The following is a 23,648-nucleotide window of genomic DNA, read 5'->3' as shown; positions in this document are numbered from 1 at the left end:
TATTCAAAGAAGTGATTGCCAGGAAAACACACATTATATCAGTTTCCTTGAGAAAATAATCCTGTTTCAGATTGTCCCCTCTCAATACTGCAGATGCCATTTCATCTTACCAGTGAGCCTCAAAGCAAATATGGACTGTAAGGAGCTAAAGCACAAGGCAGAGGGGACTCTTTTTGTTCATGAATGTCAAATAATTTTACCAAGCAGATCTATAGATTCATTAACTGCCAGCTGATGCGTTTGTAAGCCAAAACTGAACCACTGAGGAACCACTCACTAGCACCATTCTCCACTTGATATCACAAGATCCAGTTTTTCATAGCCTTGAAAAACAATGTTTTAAGCAATGCCATTGCTATGACTAATCACAGAGACCACCAAATCAACACTAGCAATTTATGACTCTTGCTTCATGAGGTTTTGCCTCATTGAAGTGTTACAAAGCCAGCCCACAAGCTCTAGTGCTATGCTGCAGAGATGCCACTACTTAAAACTGGCTCTGTGCTCAGTAAATACAACCTCTGCTTGAAAAGAGGGCTAACCACCTCTTTACTTCAGCTTGCTCCCTTTGCAGACTTACCTATGGTTTATAAAAGCAAGAGAGCCTACTCCATGCTGAATGAATGATTGGCTCTTGCAGTCTTGACGCATATCCCTGTCCAGATAATGAAATCAGCCATCAAACAGCATCACTGCATGCTGTATGGCCTGAGCAGACCTTTGTCACATTCTAACGGAACACAGCTGAACCACATATTATGGAAGGGACATGACATCCCAAGATGTTTCATTTGTCCTGTGATTAAAAGGAATCAACAGGGCTTCTTTATCCTCACACTGGCATACACGACCAAAAGACCTTCTAAAAAGAGTTGAAGTAATAATTATATAATTAAAAATAGCAATCCTCATTAAAGTGTTCACACAGCTAAAATCCCTGCCACACCTTCTACCATCAAAGTACCACTGTCACAAAAGTCAACAGAATCTAACCTATACTCCCCTAGAAAGTCATGTTTTCCAAGAGAATTCCTAAAAAATGTGCTTTTTTGTAATATTTGTATTCAACAATATTTTGATATTTATCAGCTGTGCAACGCAGCTATTGGGAAAAAAAAAAAAAAAAAAAAAAAAAAAAAAGCCTGATAAAACCAAGCATTATGTTGCTGAAAGCAAAGCCAAAAACTTTGTTAGCCTTTCAACTCCCTGACATAAACTGAACTTAAAGCAACATGGTATTAATTTCCTACCATCTATAAACAATACATTTGCTTTAGCAGCCCTATATTGTAGCTCAGCAATTTAAATTTCTTGGCTTAAATGTATTTCCTTGATCAATTTTTTAATGTCTTAGCTTGAAACTAAAATTTAAAATTTACAGTTGCCACATCTCACCCAGGCCAACAGAGGGGCAGGGAAAAGAGTAACACAGAAAGCAAATCACAAGAGTGATTTTCCCAAGTAGGTAACTTAGTTGTTTCCCAAGTTACTTTGAGATCAGTGAATACCTGCTTTTGAAAACAAGTACAACAAAAGCAGCTTAGAACAGAACAGTTTACATATTAAAAACAAAAAGCAAAGTGCAAACTGGAGGAAGGGAGAGAAAAAAAAGTAGAAAAAGAATACAAAAGTAAAAAGCCTTTGAACACATTACCAGAAAGTCTAAAAATGCAATTTTATTATAGAATCTATTAGGAAGTAAATTGTGTAGTAAGAGAAAATTATGAAACTAATTGGACCAGCTTGAATAGAAAATGTCTTGGAGAAAAAGGCAGGACAGATGACCCCAGCTAAAAGACAAAAATATTCAAGTTTAACTCCTCAGAAGGGTCCTGAGGATACTGACACAATTAACATTTCACGGGTTACAATCAGGCCATTTCAGTTAGTGGAAAGAAAACCCTCTTTACCTGACATGCTAAAACAGAGAAGGAAGTGAGATCTCTAACTACATGAAAATCACTAAGATTTCAGAAGTGTTATACTGCAATGAGTCCTCAGTCACTTCCCAGTTTTTCTTCAAGGCAATTACCTTGCTCATACTGCAGGCTTTGCTGGGTGCGCCTTCCCTTTGGTATTCTGGCCAGAGCACAAAGAAAAAGGCACTGCAGCACATCTGCACTATTTGTAATCATTCTGGTACTGATTTCCACAATAACTTAGTGTAAACACAGCTTTGAGCTTCAGAGCATTTTTTCTTCCTCCTTTCCTCCTCAGTTACCCCCAGACAATTACTGGTTTTGCTGACACTAAAAATTGTTAAGGCTTCTCCTGAAACTAGTCTTACCTTCAAAGAACTGCTGCAAGGCCTCATTTTCTCCCACCACATCCATGAAAAGCCAGCAGAAGTGTTTTGCTTTCCTACTACTTGAAGAGCTCCCGCTGGGACAAATGCAGTCTCCTCCAGATGATTATGAACACGCCAAGGAATACATCATGATTTTGTCATAGACTTCAATGACTTTGTCCCAGCTGATTTTACTCCTCTGTAACTACTGTCAGGATTATACTTAGGCTTTATGTAAAGGACTTCACCTACACATAAAGGAGAATCTAACAAGGCTTTAGAGGCAAGAGATGTGGGTTCTAACCAGTCAATAAGTCTAATGTTCTCGTTTTAAGGACCTTTGGTCCCAGTACTAATTACACATGCGCAAAAAATGCATCAATAAAAATTACTTATCTTGTCTTTGTACTTTCACACAGGTCATGTAATTAGTAGTACCAATGAAAGCAATAGTAATCAAAAATGCAAGAGCAAAGCCATCACTGATAGGGAAGGAGAACTTCTATGTTGTTACTATTGTTAACACAACTAAATCACACATTAGCCTGTTTGTCTAAAGTAACATTGGAAAACATATGGGAAAGCAGAACACGGAACAAAGCTCTTTTAAGGGTAGCAGCAAACTCTACTACACTTTCTCTTAGTTCATCTTTAAACACTGAAAACTGCCCATTCTGTCACCACTAAATAAACATGAGAGAAATATCAAGTGTTTGAGTAGACATCACAAAAAGGCATTTGGTTATGAACAAAAGTTCCAATGAAGTCTGACATTAAGACATTTTTGGAAGTAATTATATTCACTAGACAAGTAGTTGTTGTCCAATTTTTACAAGCCCCAGGCACTCACAGTGACATGGGTTTCTCACAATAAACACCTCATATAAAAATACAGAAAAGAATTTTGGATTAGGGACATGAAGACAGAAGCCAGCATTTACAAGATGCTGATGCAATTGAGTCAGTCATTACTACTGAGATGAACTACATGGGGTAGACCTTTGCACAAAAAAATCACCTCAGCATAATAAATTTTAGATACTACCATGTATAGAAAGGACCCTTTCCTCTGCTTAAATGAGTGACAGGGTTTTGTTTTAAAGAATACCAAATCAGAACAGCACCAGCTACTGGCTAACATTTGCCTACTGTTAGCTAATCATGGAAACAGTTCTATCTCATTATCTAAACTAAGGATTAACAAGCATTTAGGAAGCATTTATGAGCCTAACATAAAAGACTAATATCAATAAACACAGCTTGTTTTCTAAGACCGAGTAAAGCCAGACTTCCTTAGCATTATTGAAAGGATAAACAATCCTTTAACAACTGCTGGTAGAACTATTCCAGGTTTCTACAACAGCAAGTAGTATCCAGTGAAGGGAGTATTCCCTCAGTACTAAACTGCCCAGGTTGGACCTACATACTCCATACTAATAATAACTAGGTTCAGTTGTTTGTTTTACCTTAGCATGGAAATGTCTGGTCAGAGTCAACACTTGCAAAGTGTTTTCACATATATACAAGCAACACAAGCATGGTATTAAATTTCACTGCCCATGCTACTGACTCTTATGAAAATGGAGAACATTGCAGCAAGACAATGACGAATAGTGTTGGTTTTGTTCAACATCGAAGAGATCCACTAAGATGCTTCTTGTTAGAAAAAAACCTGTATAAGCTCACCTTCTAGTCAGTTTACCTGTCAAAGTTTTAATCTTGTGTGCAACTGATAAATAGTTGTCAGGACTGAGATCCAATGTTTTTCCAAAAAGGCAAGTCTAGTTCATACCCACAACCACGTTCCTTGTAACATCAACTGTCTGCTTTCAGCTCAGACAATGCCCAGGAAAAAAAATGACCACTTGAACTTCAAGTGCCAAAGAAACACTCCCAACAGAAAAAGCATCTCTTAAGAGGCCAGGATCCTTTTTGGGGGTTCTCTGACACCATTTTTTTCATTCACAATTCATACACAATTTTCATACACATACAAATTGTAACATTATATGGAAATTATGATCAGCATGTTAAAGAAATCACATAATGGAAATTTCTGAGTTTCAAGAACAACTATGAGGGAACTTATGTATAAGACATTAAAAACTGGAAATCCCAGAAGACTGGGGGGAAAAAACTAATTTAAAGGAATGAAAAAATTCCAGTGAAAGAAAATTAGAGGGAAAGAGAAACTTTTTAGCAGTCATATATGGATAAAAATAGATTTCTAACCAAAAATCAAACAAAATAATTTCATTGTTTCTTCATATTTGAGAAGCACCCCTCCTTAAAGAGAAGATACTCAAGTTTATTGTGCTGTGACTCTTCACTATATGTTTCTTTTCCTGCATAAGTATTTTTTAAAATTACAAGTATAGAAAAGCAGCACTTCAAACAATTCCAAGTTCTCCCAGCTGTCTGTTAACTGTACTGGCATACACGCACAGAGAGCTACATAAGTGTACCTAAACACTACAATGAAGAAAATAACAGGCATTTATTTGCTCTTCATAAAATCAGTTTTATATTTTGGAGTGTCCTACTGGGGAGGTTCACATTCTGCATCACAAAGAACAGAAGACAGAGACTGTTTCAGATTAACACTTTAATCAGAAGTTTTGTTTTTAAATGTAAATTACAATCACTAATACACCTGCAAGTGCTTACCACATTTGTTCAACTAAGTATTATATGTACGCATATACAGCATAGGTCAGTTTAAAACAATCACAGTACTTCTTAGTGCCATCTGCAAATGGAGAAAGATCTTGGACCCACTTTGTGGAAATAAATATCAAGTGACAAAAAGAGGTTCAGCAATTTTAGTTATGTATATTCAATGAAGTTCATGCACGCGCAAGAGTAAAAAGTTTTAGAGCTCTTCCTTGTAATAGCCAAGTTTTGCTAGTGACATCTCTCGTCTCAGCTGCATAACTTCCCAGAACATCTGATCCACTAAAAAAGACAGAAATATCATTACATATACCAAATTCACATTTTATTTCAAGTGATGTATTCAGGCTGCCTTACTCTACATGAGCTATGGGGAACTTCATAACAAACATCTGGTAAAACCAGCATTAGTACGTGTAAGGGTTAATTGTACTCGGTCATGACAAAATTTGTTCGAGCACATATTCTAAACATTGTAAATGAGAGTCCTATTAAAAAATCCTCAGATTTTAGATATCTTTAAAATGGATAACAGAACTACATCAGTATTTTTGTCAGCTTCAATTAATTGTAGTTTCTTATTTAAGCTTTCCTACCCCTTTGCTCATTTTCTGTGAAACTAAATGACCACAAAAAAAAAGGTAGAGCTCATTGGATAAGGACTGTGTCGCCAAAGAATCTGCAATTTTGCCTTTTATAATTCTTCTTGCTCCCTTTTTTCCTACAGTAATCTACTAGCAACAATAAATTGGGTATGAAAGACCCTTTTTTCCTATTTCATCTGTATCTTTCTGATGTGATAAGCCTAATGCATAGCTTAAGCTTCTAGATGTCACAGCAATACAAATCAAAATTATGGGGTATATAATTATTCAAGACAAAATTTCCATGCAGTCAAGATCCTGATATAGAATGTGTACAAATATCATTAACCTGAACAACAACCATGAGGTCTTCCCTACCATAGCTCAAAGACACTTTTGTATAAGCGACCTCTGTCTTAAAAATTATATGGTGCATTAGTAGAAATGCATACAGCATATTATACAGATAATTAGGATGAGTGCCTACATTCTTCTCAATGTATTGTTGAAATCCTTACATAAAGCTAGAAATGTAAATTCTATGTTCTAGTGGTAAAGATGACTGAGCTGAAACACCCAACTTTTTTTTAGAAAAAACTTATTGGGAAGAATAAATCAATCTGATAATGTTGAAAATATTTCATTATATGATGTTAAAAAAAAAAAAATTACGTTTTTTTATCTCAATAGCAAAGTAAACAATTTTTAGTTGAAACTTCATAGGTCTTTTGGTCAAAGTAAAAGCCTTTTGACTGCAAACTATATTAAAACTTAAATAACACATTTTCAAGATCTTCATCAATGCTAGTACATCAGTAAAAATTTCCACCATCTGAAGGTTTTATTAAACATAATTAAGTATAGGAAATAGCTAAATTTCTGGTGAATTCCATGACCCTTTAACATTGAAAATTAACAGCATTATTTTTTGTAATTAAGTGTATCTATCACCTCAGGAGTACTTCAGGTTAGAAATATTTGGGTGTAGCTAAAATCCTGAGCTCTTGAAATTTGGAAACATCAGGAAGAGATGACTATAGGTGAGGTAGCAAAGCAGGGCTAATTCTAGCCAAATTCTTGATGAAGCAAATCCACAGAGACTTGAAAACTGGAATAATGAAATGCACAGACATCCATAAATATTACAATGTTAACTGGTTTACTTTACTTTCTACTTTACTTTCAAAAATGCAACTGAACTTAAAAAAATTTACATTGTCACAGTGAAAGCAAATATTTTAATTTTTTATTGACATGGGGCTAAAGACACTTTTTCCACTATCTGTGCTCAGTGTTTCTGGAAGCCTGGGTGATATGACCTATTTCAAAAAATTTGGACTGAAAGCTGTTTGGCAATATTCTTTGACCCGGACAGGAAATACAATTAAATCAACTGTGTGCAGTTTAAACACAGTCAAATAATCTTTTCCTTTTATAGGGATAAACAGGTATAATGGTCTTGAAAATGAAGACAAAGCTACGCCTCCAGCATGCAATATATTTTTAAATTCCAGAATCAAGTAACTAGGTGTACTATGAATATGTTTTCACAAACATCTTCTTTTATATGGACATATTAGAACCACACAGACCAGCTAAGCAAATGTCTGAATTACTGTGCAGAAACAGTTTAAATAGGCAGTTGTTGGATATGATATTCTGACACAACCAAAGGTACTGGGTAAGAAAAGATTTGGCCATGCCACTTCAATGATCTCATTTCTCAGCTGCATTCGGATGAATGATTACAGGTTTTCTGTATATATAAAAGGTTACCTGTTTACATTTTGCAATGTAACCCAAAAAATTGTCTTTCTTGCCAGTTCCCCCTGAAAAAAAAAGTCTGACAAGAACAGCTGTCTCAACTACCACTGCACAAAACCAGAAGACATACCAAAACACCAAGGTAAAGAAAAAATGGCCCAGATCAAACTTAACTGAAGTTTTTTGCATCCAAAATACCTCCACATTCTGTGAAATTTTATTTTTGAACCACTGTGTAGAAAAACTGTGAATAACTCCCCTAGTTAGATTTTGTTTTAACATTTCTTACTGTATAAGGGGTTTTTTAATGGACTGAAAATCAATGCATTATAATTAATGGTTTTAAAAGTAACTTTATTGGAGAGTGACATATCAACATATTCTCAAAATTACAACAATGACTAACTAATAACCTGCAATGTCAGGTCACAGATAGCAACTTTGTTGCACAGAGAGCAACTGTTAGGAACAGGCATTATGTAAATGTCTCTTTATGTAGGTCAAATACAATTTTTTTATACTCACCATCTTGCTGCTTCAACAGTCCTTGCTGGATGTATCGAATATATGTAAAGAAGTTACACACAGAAGTGATCTAAACTCATAAAAATAATGGTGGTTAATGTAATTTTGTATAGAGGTATGGAAAAAATAGTTAGATAACTACTACACAAAATTAAATAATAGTAAATCTACTTACCCTGTAACGACAGAAAGGAGAAATGTAGTAATAACTGCTTGAATCTCCTAATTTGATTCTATGCTTGCATGACTTACTTTGTCCACTGAGAGCACATTTCCTACAAATATAAAGGTCACATGATTCAATAAACCAATCTGACATTAATGTCTAAACATGCACATGTGTTTATGGTGTTACTGTAACTGCTTCATATTGGCACAGATAGATGAGTCTCTACTTCATTTTACAAGCTGCAATTATTACATTATGCTGTCAATTATTTTAGTTCCACAAGGCCTAATTTCATTTCAATATGATGCTTTTTTTGAATTCTAAAACTTTCTGCAGCTCTGGGAATGCACTTCCATATTCACTAATTTAAATTGGCTTGACAACTCTGGCACAGTGGGATTTCTTTAATTAACTCTCAATATGTCAAATAAACATTTTTAAAATTATCAGTTGATGCCAAAATTTGAACAGATTTTTTTAAAGTTACACTTGATATTGTATTTCATCCTAAAAAAAATCAGCCTCACAGAAGAGCAGTCAATTCTCTGAGATGCATTTTAAATCCAGTTTTGCATTTTTGCCCAAATTGAAATAATATTTTACATTCAGAGTATAAAATCTTCTGGGACAAAGGAAAATGGGCTGTATGGCAGTAATTCTTTCTGTTACCATTACAAAAAGTGAGAGCAAAATAATCAAATTTACTTCTGGTGTATTGCAAATATGCAGTATTCAGGAAAAGTCATTAATCACCACAAACTGTTCCCAAAAAAAAAAACAAGTTAGGAAACCAATGAATTTTTAAAGATGAGAAGAATTTGATTTATTTGGAATGTCTGTATTACAGCATCTCAGATGAATTGGGTTGTCATGGCAACCACTGTTTCATTAATTTTAAAAGCTGCTGGCTCTTCTTTCTCCCATTTCTACCTCATGAAATTGGGGAATCTAAGAACAAGCTGCCTTTCAAAAGTGAAACAAAAATTACTGAGCTTCTGTGGTTGTGAACAGCGGTTCATTGGCCCTTTTAAATTGCCTGCAGCTGGTCCACAGAACCATGTAAGACAGGAGAAAATGGAAGTGTGTACACGATTTTCTATAGCAATTTATGAGGATTGACAGCAGTTCATTGATACAAGAAATCCTAAAGCAGCTGAAGCAAGCTGGATGACAATTTCAGTCTAGCTTTTGTCAGAAGACAAACTTTCAATGCTAGGAAAATAAAACCCTTTTTTTCTTCTGGTTACATAATTGCCTTCTCTGTGTTGTCTTCCATCACAGCAGTTAAAGCAGAGGGCTCCTGCTGGTGACTCAGTTCCGTGCTGTACAGCGCACACAGCTCAGCGCTTTGTTCCCCTTGGGGACAATTATGTGAATCTTCTGGGGAAACCCAGCTGTCTTTTGTTGAGGCAGCACTCCCTACACACCACCACAATTACCATTCAGTAACTTCTGTATCTTCAGAACCTTTCTGTACTACTATCACAGCTTTCTGTCCTTCTCCCCTCACTAGGCTATTTGCGCTGTTACCCACTATTTTATGCATCTTTTTACCCCCACATGAACGTACAACAAAATGCAAATGTACAACAAAATGACTTCTTTTAAAAAAATTACTCTAGCTTTTGTTATTGTTTATTTTCAGTTTGTCTATATTAAGTTTAATATTTAAGAAGACAGTTTCAATTTAAAAAAGCATTTTGCATCGTATAAAAATAAAAACATGAAACTGCTATGCTGATTCAGTGAAAACTGCAACACCTGTTTCCCATTCAGTGCCAGTAATAATATATAAGGCAAAGCACAAGTGCTGTCAAATTACACTTAAATACTGCAGATTCCTTACCTATTACTTATCTACAAGCAGCAGCACAGAAGTCTTTGTCAGTACAGAAGAGTTGGAAAAGGGAGAAAAGATTTGCCTGACCTTTTGGTATATAGCTAAAATAACTAAATTACAACTTGTGCATTGTCATCTCAAAACATGAATCTCTATCTTGCCAAATATTTAAGGATTTTCTAAGTTCTGATTTAAAAGTTATCCTGTACTGGATAAAACAGGTTAAAAATCTCCAGAAATTTCTGAATGATGCAGTTGAGTTTCCTGTCTGAGTTAAGTATTTAATCACATCAAGATGCAGCAAAGTTGCTTGAACCACAATGACTTCAAATTAATTTGTCAGTTGTTTTTTGATGACACATGATTTGTTTCAGTGGTTTCTGAAACCAGATTATCTACTGCTTTCATGGAACACAGATTACAGTGGCAGGTCTTGGACAGGAATTCCCTGCTCCTTGAGTAGCTCCATTATTGGTGTGGGCCCTTCTGATGAGAGGCTGCTACAGCTCAAAGAGCGCGTTCAAGTGACAGGAGGAAGCTGAAAAAAATTTGAATGCTTGAACTTTGCAGGCTAGAAAGAATCAAAGACTAAGTCATAAAACACACCAAACAAATTTTCATTTTATACAGCTTCTCTAAAGAGAAAATAAAGAATTTTCAGATGCATCAGCTGTAGTTTCTCTTCCACTCAGAGAAAAAACAAATAAAAAGCAATGGCAATAAGAAAGAAAAAAAATCTTAGAGTCAGATGAAAACATTTTTATGAAAGTTTTCCATTGTCAAATTGAACTCTGTCAAATCAAATATTAGAAAGTAAATTGTCAACTTGTCCAAAATACTTCCAACAGAAAGCTCAAGTCTTTCTCAAGATTTGGAAGGCTTCGGATTAATATCCAGACTGACCCTGCTTTCTTACTCCAATATCCACTAAGGCATCCTACAATCCCTTTCCTTCTCCACATAATCAAAGCCTCAGTGCCTCAGGCAAGTCCCTCCTACCCAACTTCAATGCTTGTATCAGCACCTGACAACAACTCTTGCTTCACAATTCTCTAGGATGATTCCAGAATTTCTAAAACAATCTTCCTATCATTCAAGCATAATTCCCACTTTAGGTTCCAACTCTCATTCATCTTCATTCCCACTTACATTCCTCCTGCTCAAATTCAGAGGATTAACTCTCTCTATATTTCTCAAATATTTCAGCTACCTTTGTCAGTGTCCTATGTATGTCCTGAATTTTTTATTCCACAAGTACTCCAGATGTCATAAATCCAGCCTGTACTATTTCAATACCTATTTCTTTCATGATGCTTTCTAGCTGAGAGCCCCCAGTTCAAAACCATTTAAGTGACAGAATGCTCTTCTCCAAAGTGGTGAATGTCACTTTCAGGGTCAATGCATCAAAACAAGCAAAAGTCAAGTTCTCCCCAAATGATAAGGTTTGTTCTATATTAGGGGTTTTTTTTTAAGTTTCATTTATTAGTTGCTTACTTTCCCACAAAATTTGTAACAACAATTTTGAAGTCCTAGATTTTAAGGAAATTAAATTTAAGATATACAAATTTGATTGAGGTAATCAGTTGATAGAGGTTTTCTCAAGCCAAGAGAACTCAAATGAGTCAAGAGTATCCCCCTGTGTCAGCTCAACATACTTTGGTCCCCCACATTCAACTGCAGAAGCTTTCACAAATCGAACAGGTTGCAAGCCAACAGGTTCAATGCTCAGAGTGTTGTTTTCAACAGCTTCCAGAACAGCTGAAGCCAACTGCAAGAGAAATTTAGAAAGCAGTTAAAAACAGCTCTGCTTCATCCAGTGCATAAAAGCAGTGGCATATTTCTTCTTCTGGAAAGTTAAGAACACGGCAGGCTGAGGGCAGGGGGGGTTAAATCAACCCTCCAAACAAAAATTCTATTACAAATAAGATTTCACTTTTATCAAGAGCAAGAGGTCCCATTTCCAGGCTCCTGTTTTAATTCTGCCCTACAAATAACCCTGCCTTCCCTGAGGCAATCTAACTTCCTTTACAGCCAGGAATGTAGTGAAGCATGTTTAAAACACTAGCTGTATTTTCAGCCTTTCCTCATATACCCAAATAGCACACATATTTATATATGCTATGCTCTTGTCAGAGACTGAATATTGCACAAACTTTATTTTTTAAAAAATTGGTCTGATTTTATTGTGTTCTGTGAAAAATACAAAATTATGTTCCATACATCTTTATCTTAAATAAAACAAGTAAATGTTATGTCACTGTTCTCAGCTAAAGATAGCTCTAACAAGGTGCTCAAACAAGTGAGACTGAACATTACATAGAAAAGTCAGTTGCAACTTTCAAACACTAGCCTACTTAAAGTAGGCTACTTAAAGTGCAACTTTGCTCAGGTTTTATATGTTCACTCCTTATAAACAATCATAAGACACTGGAAATGTGACCATTTTGCTTGATTGGACTGAACATTTGTCCAAGACCACTGTTTCAAGTAATAACCATTACTTGATTTAAAAAAAGGTGCAACTTACATTACTAATGAAATAATTTTGTGCCAAAGTTCTTTCCTACTAAGTAATAACAACATTTTTTCTATTGTACTTTAATATTTTTAAAACCAGAATGTTACTATTAAGGTAGTCCACGTGAAATACTCTCGCTGCCAAAAGCAGAACACTACACATACACACAAGAGGCTACTGAGAGTTAAAGTAATACTTCAACCATTCACATAACTGCACTTTCAATTATTCAAAAACACAATACATGTGTAACTTATTGTTTGGTTTAACTGCACACTAGCATCAATAGTCAAGTAAAACAGAAGTTGGTCACTACACACAGCATTTGGAAACCATAAATGGTGTAACTGACAAGTGCTAGAAGCCTCCTTCTTCCCTTAAAAGGCAATAAAAATCTACAGTAATTATACTACCAATAAAGAACAAATTCCAAAATCAAGTTGCTGCAAAAGACAACAGGATGGCCTACTTACATATACCGCAGAAGCAATTTAATTCCCATAGTAACCAAGTAAATTTTTTAGTGGGAGAGGTTCATGTGATGCTCACCAACCATAACAAACTGGTATACAATTGACTAAAACACTGCGTGTGCTTATGGCCAGCAAGTAACAGTAGATGAAAAGCATGGGAAAAGAACGTAACACCTCCTGAAAACAACACATGAACATTATGAAGAAACTGTTGGTTTCTATGTGAGGTGTTTAATTTTATTGGGAAAGAATACCAATACTTAGGACTTTAAAATTTCTTGTTCTGATTTTAATGAAGATCTAAGAATATGCTCCCTTTTCCCTACTGACCAATACTACAAGTACAGCCTATAAATGGTGCATAAGAACAAAAACTAAGTAAAGCAGTTGGATCTGCAATCAGTTCCATGTTATTCCCAGGATAGGTGAAACTCCAGTCTTTCCTTTGTATGGGAGAATTTTCCTTGTTTTATTCCTGCACAAAGTCTCCTAATTTGATTCCTCTAAAACCATATTTACCAACTGCCCTTGTTGAATCTTAAATCCCAAAGCCTAATTCTTGTAACTCAAACCTTTCTTCAAGTAAAGACCCAGACTACACTTGCAGTCTGCTTTGACTCATTAGAGAGAAAATCAGCCCACAAAATTAAATATATTGGTCTCTACTGCCTCCTATATAAACAAGACACAGAATACTATTTTTACACTGTGTTTGAAGTATCAGGAAGAAAACTTCCATCCTTTCCAACAAAGATCAGATTCTAACAGACAGGAATAACATTTGAAGAAGCAGACATAAAAGGGCCATATCTGGAAGAGCATAAATGGAATAGAATAGTGAAGAAAAAAATGGTCATTTCAATACTCCAGACCAAACTTTAGAACTTCACTGTAAATTGTCCAAACACTAATGAAACAAAAATGGTTAAACTTCATATTGAAAACAATACAGTAGTCTTTTGGCTCCATGTAACATATTTAAGGGGAAGATACCAGTGAGCACATTTAGATAATTTCCATTACCTCACTTTTGGAGAAAGTTAAACATGGAAAAATATCTTCCCGATAAATTTTGTCCAAGAAAGGACATGTTCTGTCCATAGTAGGTTCATCCTTCCAAGACCTGAAGTCATTGTACAGAGACAGGTCAGCCTAGAACACACAAAAATTCACATATTTTAGTAATGGAATTATCACACTAGTGTCCATCATTTGCAAATATCCACAAGAAAATAATAAGCATTAAAATGCTTTCTATTGTAATGTAAAAATTGAAAGAATGTAATGTGTATAAATTGAAAGATTGCTATCATGGTTCAACTACAAATACCTTCTTAAATCCACTTTTCTAAGCCTGTAAATTCAAGCAAATCAAAACATACAATTTTCAACTGATATTGAAATAATCAATAATAGATGCACAGAGATAATGCATCTACTGGTTACCAGTGCACACTACCACCACAAGCTAATGACCTTTCCCCCATTTCCTAAGTTTACAGAGAGCTTTGAAATACTTAGGAAGAGCCACAAAACAGTTTCCATCTTCATGCATCTTCCTTAAAGTATTTGTTCACCTCCATTTATGTAAGTTAAGAAAAGCAGAGAAATTCAAAGAAAACAACTGCAATCCTAGACATCTCACATGGTCATGCTGCATCTGACTCCAGTATGCTGCTATGCAAACACTAAAAGAAAACAGACTAACACACTGAGAAAAGAAAACACGAAGTCCATGTACAACTCAGTTAAAAGTATACTGTTATTCTTCACTTTTCCTCTTTATGCTAAAACTCTCTCCCACACCTCCCTACAACAGAAAGACAACTATGGTCGCTGGGAATGATTTATGAGCCTGCTCCCTCAAAAGCTCCTCTAGGCAAAGAGGAAATGCTAAAACTACCTACTAAATCATGCTCAGAAGAACTGTGTTCTGTGTTAGGAAAAGATAATTGTACCTGCTTTGAAAACACCTTGTTTTGTCATCTCCAGGCTGAGATCAGTTAGCAGCAGGACAGCACCTATCCAGTGTGGCGGTCCAGAGATGGGTACTAGGTTATCACTAAAAATCTATTTGCATTATGGAGCAGTCTGTCCCACAGGCTTGCTACCCCCTAACAGCTAGAGCACACTGAGGTGCTCCCAGAGCACATCATCTGCTTTAGGGTTACTTGAGAAAAGACCTTTCATCGCCTCCAAGCAGAGTGGGGGTGAGTGCTTCTGACACGTGCTCCCAATCCAACATATACAGTCCCAAAGGGACAGGCAGCACCATCCCCAGACTGTTTTTGACATTCAGCTTCAACACCTTCAGTCTGCTGAATAACAGCAGGCCTATACTCCTAAAACTAAGGATGTACACTGCAGGAGAAAGGTAAGCCAGGATGCGGATTTAAAATTTTTTACAATTAAAGAAAAAACAGATAAGATAATGAAATGGGGAAATAGCATATACTAAAAGTTGATTTTTAATCTTATTTAAAAGTATGCTGCTTTGAACCAACCTCAGTCTCTTTTTCATTCCCCATGCATCACCCTTGTGAGTTCTCAGCACTCTGCCATTATTTTACATATACGCTTGGGGAGTTCTTTTCATCATTTTCAGGGGGTTTTGGTTAAACTTTTTTCTTTTTCTTTTTTTTTCCTTGAAAAATAACTTACAAAAATTAAGACTGGAAATTTTGTTTTTCATTAGAGCCACTTGCATTATGCTCAGGTACAATCAAGAACAACTATCTTAATTAAGCTAATCCATAAGTGTTCTGGTTGCTAAGCTACCAACTTCATTGTAGAAGTGCAATTCAATAGGTGTAACTTGCTTCCGAAAGGAACGTTTCCCATAACTTAAACCCATCTCAGGTCTGGCTTTAAAATTAATACAATCAAGAGATATCAGCTAAAAAACATCAATTTTTTATTTGTACTCTAGAATTCTAGAAATTAAGATGCATTCCTTATTAACTTGGTTATTTTCTGTATTTACTCCATTTTACCTAAACCTACAGTTTATAAAGAAGATGCCCTGAGAAAAATTGTTCAGTGACCATAGCTTGATGATCTTCATTTTCAATCTACAATGTATGATACGTGTGTATCTCCTCCCTGCCTTTACATATGCTTTCGCTAGATCCCATTTTTGATTACCTGAAATTAAATATACAGTCAAATGTAATAACAATTCCAGTTAATTTTTTTATGTTTTCATTACACTAAATATGACATCAGCAAAATATCCCAGCTCTTTGAACAACACTGATGCATTTATCAACATTTCTGGTGAGGCAATGATACCTGTCTGCTTGAGATCTGGGCAGCTTATTTCAATCTTTTTAATATCAAAATTCATTAGACATGTCTATTTATCCTAGAGGTTACTACCACATACTGGGAAATATTTCTCTGGGATGTTGGCAGCTTTCTAGCTCCAATGCAATTTAGGGTGGACAGCCAAACACTCGTGACTCTGCCTGTATTCCACAAAGAAATCTGAGAGCTGACCATATTTACACCCAGTTCCATCCCAAAACACAAAGCTCTAGGTGGTAGACTCTGCAAAAGGCTCCAAATCTATTGGCTCAGGGCCAATACACAGCCCTGAGCAAGAGTACTTTTGAGCCCCTTTAGAAGTCAAGTCACTCAAAATCAGAAGACTAAGATCCAAAAAGTAACAACTCAAGAACTAGCAAGAAGGGGACTGAACTAGTGTTTCAGACCCAAGCTCTGAGAAATGCAAAAAAATTTACCTTACAGCAGCTACAAATAAAGCCAGTAAACAAAATGACAAAGCAGTACATAACAGGAACAGCTTGGAAGGCATGTATCCTCTGCTTAAAATTACGTCCTAGCTCACATGCCAAAGGTATTCTTGCTTTTTTCACCCCATTCTACATTCCATTAAATACTCCTGCTCAGAAGAGAAATAAAAATACTCAAGTCTCAGTGGGTGGAAAACCCATGTGTTTCTTAGTGATTCCTTGGGCCATCACTGCAAGAAAAAATCACCAGTTTGAGCCGCCTTAGGCAGACTTAAGTGTCTCCTTATGCAGCCAACAAAAAGGTGAATTAACTAAAGAAAAGTGTCAGGCAGACTGGTTCTCCTGCAGCATGTCCTCTACAATCACCACATTCTCTCCATGAGAAACTGAGGCATAACAGATTTCTCTGGTCTCTCACTCTTGCCCAACACTTAAAAATTTCATTGAGTCATGACCTTGGTGTGATGTTACAAAGTAACCGGATTCCATTCCAGTTCTCCCCTTCTCTGAAGAGCAACAAGGATTCAGTTTTAGTAAGGAAAAATCCTGGATACCACTGAAAGTGGGAAGTAGGTTGTAAATAATCTGATTTTTTTTTTTTTTTTTTTTTTTTTTTTATGAAACATCAACTGGAAGATGCCTTTATTTTCTAGGTTTATAGTAAAATGGTGTCCAGTACAAATGCAATTAATCATGACTGGTAAAATGAAGTATAAACATCCAGTCAGCAAATTACCCCCCTGACAACAGCCAGCAGCAGCAGAGCTGGCTGAAGAGACATCTGAGGGAAAGGATAGCGATGCGTATTCTTTCACAGCCTCAAAATTTCTAGCAGCCTGTAACTAAAGAAGCTTTCTAAGCCAAACGACATATCTATCTTCTATAGAGCTTGATAGGCTTTTTTTTTGTCACTTTCTGCAACTTTATTTTGAATGCATTTTTAATCTTGCTTCCTCGTGAAAATGTTTCATTATGTAATGACTATAAATTATTTTCCTTTTAGCTTCCAAAGTTTTCATTAATTCATTAATAATTGTTCATCTTTCTTCTTTCCCATGTCACCTGAGATTGCAGAGATTTTTCTTCTGCCTCAAGTATCTCTACACAGAAATCTTTCCATTAGGTTTGACCATCTATGTTACACTTCCTGCTATTTTCAGTGTCCTTTCTGGGATGAATATATCATAGCTGCATGTACAGAAACACTCTCACTACATGTTTATAGAGCAGTACAATACTACTTCTTTTGTTATTTATTCCTTTCCTAAGAACTCCTAAGTCTCTGTAGGTCTTTGACCATCATTGAACACTGAGATGGAGTTTTCAGACAATGATCAACAAGAACACTATGGTTTTTTCAAGTACAATGCAGCTCTTTCCAAGTTCATAACTGCAAACTTGCTATTGACATTTTTTTCCTAAATGCCTCATTTCTCATTTGTTGATTTTTGGATTTCATCTGCTATTTTACTAACCACTAAGTAAAATAAGCTCCTTCTCAACACTTTGGTCAATGTTTGCTTCTACCATTCCAAGGACTCAAGTACCAACTCCTTGCCCCATTATTTCCCCATTTTCCGTGACATGAGTAGATTTTAAAAACAAGCAAATAAACCAACCAAACAAAAAAACCCCAACCCACACCAAAAAAAAAAACCCACATAGGCCTCAGGATTCCATTAAATACTCCTGCTCAGAAGAGAAATAAAAATACTCAAGTCTCAGTGGGTGGAAAACCCATGTGTTTCTTAGTGATTCCTTGGGCCATCACTGCAAGAAAAAATCACCAGTTTGAGCCGCCTTAGGCAGACTTAAGTGTCTGTTCTCTAATAAATTATTACAGCACCTGTTCTCTAATAAATTATTGATTTCATCTTTTCCCTTCCCTCCTTCAGCCACTACTAATCTATAAAATGACTCTTCCTCTTTCTATGACAGTTTATACAATGCTTATGAAAGTTTATGAACTTTCAGTGATGGACTTCATAAAAAGGCCACCAGGACCTATCATTTAGTTATACTGTTTGGTTTGTTGTTTAGGGTTTTTTAATCACCACATGCAATTTCATTATTTGAAATCTCATCTCATCTTCCCTTAATGATTTAAAGGTAAATAAGACTTGGAAAAATCACCACCTATTGCTATGTAAGGAAAGTTCTTTCATTAATGAAAAATATCTCTAAGGTAATAAGCATTAAACGAAGATTTAAGATATACTGTATTTGTTGTGAGTAAAACAAAACAATAAAGCCAGTTTATCAGCAAAAAGAGAACAATCCTTGTACATTACCTCTTTACAGTCTTTTACAATTGGCTGCATCATGGTAAGGTCCTGATGACTGCCACCCATAGCACTGCTTGTACTCTTGTTTCTTGCATGGCCTTTCTTAAAAGGAGTTCTTCCACCAGACTGGAATTCCTTAGTTGGAGATGTTGGTGAAGTAGACAGTACTAGTGTTTTCAATGCTGCTACTTCAGCCTGGAGGACATCAATCTTCACAGGGCAGGGAGGGATAAAGTCATTAACAAACAAAAAATATATTAGTTTATAAGGACGTTAAATCTATTAAAAATATCTCCAGCTGTCTCGCTGCAAATCAAAACTTCATCTTCCAACAGTACTAACACACAGATGCCCAGGCAATTGCATGTTGTAGCAGCATTGGCTTCCTATGCACCTCGCTGGCTGACATGACACTGAAACACCATGTCCATGGGTGTTTGCTAAGAATATGCCAAGCAACACAAAACAACTGAGTATATATTCTAAAAATGTATACAGGTAATCCTCTACCTATATCTTTATGATTCACACTTCAGATTTAAAACCATGTGAAAATACAAAGCAAGCAAGTTGGGGAAAAACTCACCTTTCCTTGTGCTTCTTTTAACTGTTTTTCTGCTGCAGCTTGTTTGACATTTGCTTCTTTAACCATTTTGTGTGCTTCCTATAAAAGATGTTTAGCTAGTGTAAATGCTTCACACAGATTTATGAAAAATCCAACAACTAATGACATACTTTTGCTTCATGAAGACTACTTGTGACTATTAAGATGTGCAATAGTCTGAAATGAAATAGCTACGTTAAAAAAAAAGATCCCTACAGTTCTATGATTTTGATTCGTCATTGGCCAACTAAGGTTCTCCTTGGTCCTGAGCCCAAATTCAGAAATTCAGCAACTCCACCTACCCCACTCCAGCAGGAACAATACCTGTCATGAACACCAGGCTCCAGTCACGCTTCGGTGGCTGACAAGTTCCTTGACCCCAAGGGAAAGACTCAAGCGGTAGCAACAAAAGCAACATAGGCACAGTAGCACATTCAAAAGAACTTCCCCTTGTTGTAGCCAGAATAACCAGTTTCAGACAACTGTAAATTTCGGCATTAAGGAACCAGTCAAACAACTATGAAGTCTAAATTCTTGTCATCAATAAAACAGACAAAACAACTGCATAAAAACACTTCGTTATTTAATAAATATTTTTTAAGTAGAATGGAAAAAGCACTAATAAAACAATCCAAGTAAAGAAACAAGACTAAGCCAATAAAGAAGGAAGCATAAAAGGACTGAAGGTTTTTCCAATGTCCTTTTACCTCATAACTCTAAGCCTTTTGTCTGTATAATGTATTTGTTTAGGCTCTCATCCAGCAATTTGTGCCTAGTCTCAAATTACTGTTCTCAAGAGGTACTTACTGTAGGCAACAAAAATCGAAATATCAGAGCCAACAACCAAATTACTTGGGATAGGATCCTTTTCATATCTGTAAAGCGCCTAGCACATCTGGACACTATATAAATAAAACAAAAAAGTTCATACATTGTCATACCAAAAGATCTGGCTCCCACTAGCATACAACACAGCTGTATAGTATGAGTTTGTAAAATTCTCATAAGTAACAAGACACATGCAAGAATGGGAACATACACATTTATACAATGTGTACAAATACATTTAACATTGACCATGCAGTTCTGCTTAGTGATGCATCTTTGAAAGCAAAGCATGTTACTGTGCTATTACAGAGTAATAATGTAATATATGCACCCAACGGTGCAAAACAAGTCTCAATCCTTCACTGGGATGCAACAACATAAGCCCTAGAATATCCATTTATACGGCTGCTGAAATTAGTGGGATTCAAAATTAAAAATTAATTCAAGGGCTGCAGATCCCAGTGCAAAAAATTCAATAAACCTCACCACTGTGTCTTGTTAGAGCTCCTAAGTGAAATCAAATCACAGAAGAAAACTTAGGGTAACATGCCTGTAACAGTCTGGACAATTCAAACTCAAACTATCATTACTAATAAGCTGTATTTCAAACATATTTTTAACAATCTGACACACTGTTCTAAGCAATGAAATGTCACAAATAAAAGATTTCACTGATAATTTTCATTTTATTCCTCCACAGTTAAAATACCTGCCTGACATTTTCCTCCCCGCAGCACACACAAGTATTTATACTATAAAATACCCTTCCACACTTCTATTTATTTTTTTACACAAAGGAACTGCTTAATATTTTAAGTAACCTTGCTTTACCAGGATGTACTTTGTAATTAGATTTTCAAATGTTTAGCACTTTTATACAACATCATAGGCTTAAACACTGCTTCTAAAACATACCTAATGTTGTATCTTTATGCATATGCTGAAAGCCTATATTTACCATTTAGTAAATGTATAAATCAACCATGGATTATGAAATTTATTCTGACAGTTAAGGATAACATAATTTAGGCCCAAAGCATTCCTATATATATTCCTAAGATAAAATGAGAACTGATCCTACTTCAAGTTCTGGATTTAGCATTTTATTTCTGCGTAATACCATCTCACAATCTTTGCTGGTACTACTGCCTTTTCCTCAAATGCTAAGGTCCCACTGAAAGTTCAGGCTTCTCACTTGGTAAGCAGGTTTCACCTGGTGCTTCACTCAGCACTAATGCTTCTTTTGAAGCCTGTGGGTGTAGCTTGCTGCCAGAGCCAAAATTCAGGAGCTGAAAGCATGGTTATGTACATGCTACCTCCATTCATCTGGAACTACGTTATTTTTTTTATTTAGTCACCATGGCAACTGCAAATTTAGCTCTTATCTAGATAGCCTTGTTGTCAGACAGAGAAGCTGTCTCAAAATAGTTATGCCAAAAAATAAGCTGATTTATTTCCCTTATTTTCTTCATTTTGTGTCTGGGCAGATTGACAAGCTCAATACGGTGTCTCGCATCTAAGTGAAAAGTCTGCTGCTTTCTCTTAAGCCTCTAATTCAACACACCCAAGTCTTCAGGACACAAATCCTTTTATGCGCTTATTGCAAAAAAATTCAGCATACAATACACTGGTTCTACATAAAACATCTGGCTCAGCTTCCCTTAAGTATATCACATCGAAGACTCCAACAAACCTCAAACAGACTAGCTGTAAGTTCTTCCAATTCCTGTCCAAGTTGATCTCGCACTTTAGAAAGCCTTTCACATTCTTCATCTTTTAACTTCAGCTCCTATGGAAAATTGAAAGTTATTTATTCTGACTTAGAGTAGTAATTTGGCCTTTTAAAGCTAATACCACAAGAGAGGGGACAACAAAAAAATTAAAGCAAATAATCAGGAGCATAAAACCTTTGCTAAACAAAGCCTTTCAAAATACATCACAACACTAAAGGCAATTAAATTAATGCTATGCATGTATAGCTGTTTCTTCCTGCTGTACAGAATTATACCAGGGCAATCTAATGTATACCTAAGCTAAACACCAACACTTCCAAAATACTCTGAAGCAAAAAAACCTTTTTTTTTCCCCTGGAAGTATAAAAGGCTGTATTCACATAAAATATAGATCAAATTAATTATTGGGGCAGAGAGAAAACCAGTTCATCTACCCAATCCTTAAAATATGTTTAAAGTAATCCTTTAAAAAAAAAATTTGATTAAAAAATAAAAAAGCACTGGCTCAGAACAACCTGCAATAAATCTTAAAACATATTTTACTATAAATACTGTCTTCCAAAGATCTCTTTACAATGTCTCTAAAATTGTACTTTCATTACATCCTTGTCCTTTATTTATGCAGATTTATTAATAAAATTAAAGCAACTTAATGAAATTCAAAATGTTAGTGTTCACCCCACTAAAATTTGAGTGAGTATCTGACCATACCCATTCTTACAGTAAGATTTTAACACAGATTTGGCACTATAATGGTCACATATACCAAATCTTATCCATACTGAGGATAAAGTGGGGTACTTCTCAGAGAAGTAGAAAAAGGCTGACAAGAAATTTGAAAGAAAGTTCTTCTCCCCTTCTGTATCCATTAAACCCTGGAATCTTGCAGAAAGAGAAAGATGTAGAGATAATGTAAAAGAAAGAAAAGTAGCCAATTCTGACCTTTCAAACTCTTTTTGGCCCTAGCTCCCTTCTCATCCCCATCCATCTCCTCTTTTTCCACTTCTCCCTGCCAAGAAAGGTATTACACTGCCATTGTTCCTGAAATGCAAGACCAAAGACTGTCACTAGTAGGTTAAAGATTTCAAATACAATCTAGCAATGATTTGTTCTGAAAACCTCCACAAGCCAGTAAAAAATAGCTGCCTTCAGAAAACTATGGGAGGCCAGTCACAAGAGAGTCATAAAAAAAAGGCCCAAATGGCAGCTTCTTTTGTGTTTTGGAAGGTGGTTAGTATTTCCTCCAAAGTCTTCATGACTGAAGTAATGTTGCATACAACCACGTGGGAAACTGCATTTTGCCTTGTAGCATGCTGGTATTAGGTCTTGCTCTCAATTTTGGCAGTGAAATTGGCAATAGATTTTTATGTAAGGTGAAGGGTCCTGTTTGACTTCAGGTCCTAGAATGGACAAGAGTTTAGGGACTCTTCCAGAATCATTTAGTATCAAAGGCATTGTTCTATCCTTCTTTTATTTGACTTTTACTTTGAACATTTTGATTGATTTTTAGCCTAGTTTGTTTGTCATTTGGATTTTTTTGCTTCAATATACAACTATTTTGAGAGGTACCACTTAAATGATGGGGATTTTTCCAAATTTTGTATTTCTCA

At 35.8% G+C, this 23,648-nt stretch overlaps 2 protein-coding genes across 7 annotated transcripts in view; both read right to left on the bottom strand.

Annotated features, from left to right (window-relative positions):
* Positions 1 to 2,333, bottom strand: part of MYRFL (myelin regulatory factor like) — a 40,055-nt gene extending 37,722 nt beyond the window's left edge. The window contains exon 1 of the mRNA XM_041465506.1: positions 2,288 to 2,333. Within this exon, the coding sequence (XP_041321440.1) occupies positions 2,288 to 2,333 (46 nt within the window). The remainder of the gene's footprint in view (positions 1 to 2,287) is intronic.
* A 2,542-nt stretch (positions 2,334 to 4,875) lies between these two features.
* Positions 4,876 to 23,648, bottom strand: part of LOC121352526 (RAB3A interacting protein) — a 33,016-nt gene continuing 14,243 nt past the window's right edge. For 3 of the 6 annotated variants that reach the window (XM_041465564.1, XM_041465565.1, XM_041465568.1), the window contains 8 exons: positions 21,999 to 22,094; positions 19,460 to 19,537; positions 18,880 to 19,083; positions 13,857 to 13,985; positions 11,498 to 11,610; positions 8,009 to 8,108; positions 7,834 to 7,903; positions 4,876 to 5,242 (listed from right to left, as the gene is read on the bottom strand). In XM_041465564.1, coding sequence (XP_041321498.1) covers positions 5,160 to 5,242; positions 7,834 to 7,903; positions 8,009 to 8,108; positions 11,498 to 11,610; positions 13,857 to 13,985; positions 18,880 to 19,083; positions 19,460 to 19,537; positions 21,999 to 22,094 — 873 coding nt within the window. In that variant the 3' untranslated portion in view covers positions 4,876 to 5,159. Of the gene's footprint in view, positions 5,243 to 7,833; positions 7,904 to 8,008; positions 8,109 to 11,497; positions 11,611 to 13,856; positions 13,986 to 18,879; positions 19,084 to 19,459; positions 19,538 to 20,284; positions 20,380 to 21,998; positions 22,095 to 23,648 lie in introns of all 6 variants that reach the window. The other 3 variants (XM_041465566.1, XM_041465569.1, XM_041465567.1) reach the window with 2 other exon arrangements.

Source organism: Pyrgilauda ruficollis, unplaced genomic scaffold (genome assembly GCF_017590135.1).
Source record: "Pyrgilauda ruficollis isolate IOZ18807 unplaced genomic scaffold, ASM1759013v1 scaffold19, whole genome shotgun sequence".
NCBI lineage: Eukaryota > Metazoa > Chordata > Aves > Passeriformes > Passeridae > Pyrgilauda > Pyrgilauda ruficollis.
Note: the sequence above shows the minus strand (reverse complement) of the source record. Positions and strands in the feature narration are given on the sequence as shown.